Below are 3218 nucleotides of genomic sequence, written 5' to 3'. Positions count from 1 at the left end.
AAAAAAAGGAAAATTTTATAACGTAAGCTCGTTTATATTATTATTATTATTATTATTATTATTATTTCATACGTAAAACGAGTTGTTTTTGTTGTCGTTTTTGTAAAAAAAAAAAAAAAAAAAAAAAAAAATCAATTCAAATCAATAACGGAATTTTTTTTTGTCCTTTTTAATTTGACCTTTTGACACGTGGGTTAAAATAAATTTTTTTTTTTTTTCAAAAATATTTTATTTCGTTTTGTTTGTTTAATAATAATCGGATGAGCGTTTGTTTAAAAATAACGTAAGTGAAATAAAAGAAATTATTATTATTATTTTGTTAGAATTGGTTAAAGTTAATTTACTTTGTTTTACGTGTGTGTGCGTGTCTTTGCAGATGATGTCAAAAATAATAATAATATTTATTTTTTTCTATTCAACGGGATTTTATTTTGATCGAATAGCGGGAGATCCCGGTCGAGATTTATGTAAAATATATAAAGGAGGTTTAAAATGTTCGAAATTATATTCAAATTTATTTCCCTACGATATATTTTTATCGTTTAACGACGATTTGGACGGTTACACAAACGAAATGAAATATTTGGAAATAGGAAATAGTAACATAACGATACTTCAATCGAGGTCATTTCAAAGGACGCCATATTTATCGCAATTGTTGTTGAGTAACGTGAGTCTAACGGAAATTGAACAAAACGCATTCGAAGGATTGAAAAAATTAAAACTCGTCGATATATCGCGTAACGATTTGCGTAAATTATTCGTCGACACATTCAAACACACGAAATTAAATAGATTGAATTTAGAAGGAAATAAAAATTTAGAAATCCCCGAAAACGGTCCATTTTTAAATGCCAAATTTTTAACATCTCTCAGCTTAAAAAATTGTAATATTCAGCATTTTTCCGGATCAACATTTGGTCAAGTTCCAGAATTAATTCATTTGGATGTGAGCCACAATCTTTTAAAATCATTACCCGAAGAGATTTTCACACCTTTGAAACATTTAACCATTTTAGATTTGTCCCATAATTTTTTTATAAATATCGATTTGAAAATATTCAAGGGGATTCCCTCGTTTCCGACTCGTCCGACGTCACTACTCCTATCGAATAATCCGTGGGAATGCGATTGCAAATTATCGGAATTTTATTTGTGGGCAATGGAAAATCCAAAAACGAAAATTTGGACGGATAAACCTAATTTAAGCAGAAGTAAAAAATTAGTCATTTGTAACAAACCTAATAACGTTTCTTGGAATTCTGTCGAAATGAGAAAATTAATGACGTCGTGTTAACAAACCCGGAAAAAAAGCAGAAGAAAAAAATTTGTTGTTTTTAATTTAAATTTAAATTTATTTATTTTGTCAATAATATTATTTATTTATTTTTATTAAAATAATTTTTTTCTTTTTTTTCTTAATCATCGCTTACGTATTTCCTTTTTTTTAAAGGGGGGCAGGGAAGGGAAGAGGAGGAAAAGGAATAATCAAAATCATTTATGGTAGTAGGGAAAAAAAATTCAATTGACAATACAGAGAGAGAGAGAGAAAGAGAAAATAAAAAACAAGTAAATATTTTTTTTTATTCGCACTCAAAGTCCCCCCAAAAAAGTCGATAACTCCCAATGGGACATTCTTATCAGTAACTTTGTTGAGTGACCCAATTTTTTCGATAGAAAATGATTCTTTTTGAAATGAATAATTTAAATACATGAAGAGAGAGAGTGAGAGAGGTCATAAGCGAATTATTTACGATCGGTATGCGTTTAAATGTTTTCCCAATGTGGTCCACCACCCCCCCCCTTCCCCGTTAATCCCAAAGGATTTAAACCGGAATTAGAAATCTTTCTTGGGAACAATGTGGAAAAGTTTTCAATGGAGGTAACATGTTAAAAAAAAAAAATATCAATCACATAAAATAATACGTTTTAAGTCGACTGTCTTTGTTTTTTTTTTGTTTTTCCGATAGAATACATTTTCTTTTTTTTTAGTTTTTATGTTCGGAATAAAAATTCTGACGGTTGTCACGAAAAATGTCAGTGAAAATAAAAAAAATGAAACAACGACAAATGACGCAAAAAAAAAAAAAAAAAATACAACCAATTTATTTATTTTTTTAAATTATAACAAATGAAAGGAAATATAAACAAACAAAATGTCGTTTGTCAAAACAAAACAAAAAAAAATAAAAACAATGAATTTTATATGTAAATTTTATAAGACGATAAAACTAAAATTTTAATCAATACGCCATTTTTTTTTTTTTAACGCGGATAAGGTTTTAAACGATTTGAATTTATCGATATATCGATAATTAATCGATTTTTAACGATTCGATAAAATTTTGTGAGAAAAAAAAGTGTAAGTGAATGCGCAGAAATGTATAAAAAAATAAGTTTATAAAATAATTCAATTTACGCATTTTACGCGCTTAACGGATATAAAAAAATGGACGTGGCAGAAGATTTAAGATGGATTATAACAATAACGTTAAAATATTCATATCCCTAAGTTAAAAAACAAAAAATTATGAAATAAAAATGTAATAAAGCTCATTTTGAAAAAATCATAAAACCTTTGAATGTAAAGAATGATATTATGATTTTCCCTTTCTCCCCGTCCTTTTCCTTTTCCTCTGCTTCCTTCCGCCTCCCCCCGTCTCTCTCTCACCCCCCAGAAAAAAAAAGAGTTCGGCTCGGGCGTTAATTAATATTTACGATCGACTAAGATAATTTTTTTTTTTATATATAAATTTTCCGGAAAGGAAAAAAACAGACAAAAAAATTCCATGCAGTTTTATTTCGAGTAATTAAAAAAATGTCAAAAAAAGGCGGTTAATTAAAATCATTCGAAACCGGAAATTTCAATGGAAAAATTTTTTTTAACCGGATATAAAATACGAAAAATAAATAAATTCGTAAAGAAAATCATCGAAAGAAAACTACGAAACACATCTTCTGCACATAAATTTATTCAAAGTTTTTCCTTTTTTTTTTTTTTTTACCGTTTTAAAACATTTCCACGAAAATCCTTCGTGTACATCATTCAATCTATTTACACATCAGTAAAATGTCATTCATTCATTCATTCACTCATTCATTCATTTTTATAACTTATCCGATACACGTGATACATTTATTTTTTAGTGATTTTTTCTCTTTTTTTTATTTCGTCTAACGTTTTTTTTTGGGGGAGGAAGGAGGAGAGTGGGAGGGGG

At 27.9% G+C, this 3218-nt stretch overlaps 1 protein-coding gene across 1 annotated transcript; it reads left to right on the top strand.

Annotated features, from left to right (window-relative positions):
* Positions 1 to 376: 376 nt before the first annotated feature.
* Positions 377 to 1297, top strand: Phum_PHUM119250 (leucine-rich alpha-2-glycoprotein precursor, putative; the record flags this gene model as incomplete). Its single annotated transcript, XM_002424164.1, has 1 exon — positions 377 to 1297. The coding sequence occupies one exon, from the start codon at positions 377 to 379 to the stop codon at positions 1295 to 1297; it is 921 nt and encodes a 306-aa protein (XP_002424209.1).
* Between the last annotated feature and the right edge of the window lie 1921 nt (positions 1298 to 3218).

The sequence above is a fragment of the Pediculus humanus genome, genomic scaffold (genome assembly GCF_000006295.1).
Source record: "Pediculus humanus corporis 1103172107467 genomic scaffold, whole genome shotgun sequence".
NCBI lineage: Eukaryota > Metazoa > Arthropoda > Insecta > Psocodea > Pediculidae > Pediculus > Pediculus humanus.
This window is presented reverse-complemented; position numbering and strand designations above follow the sequence as displayed.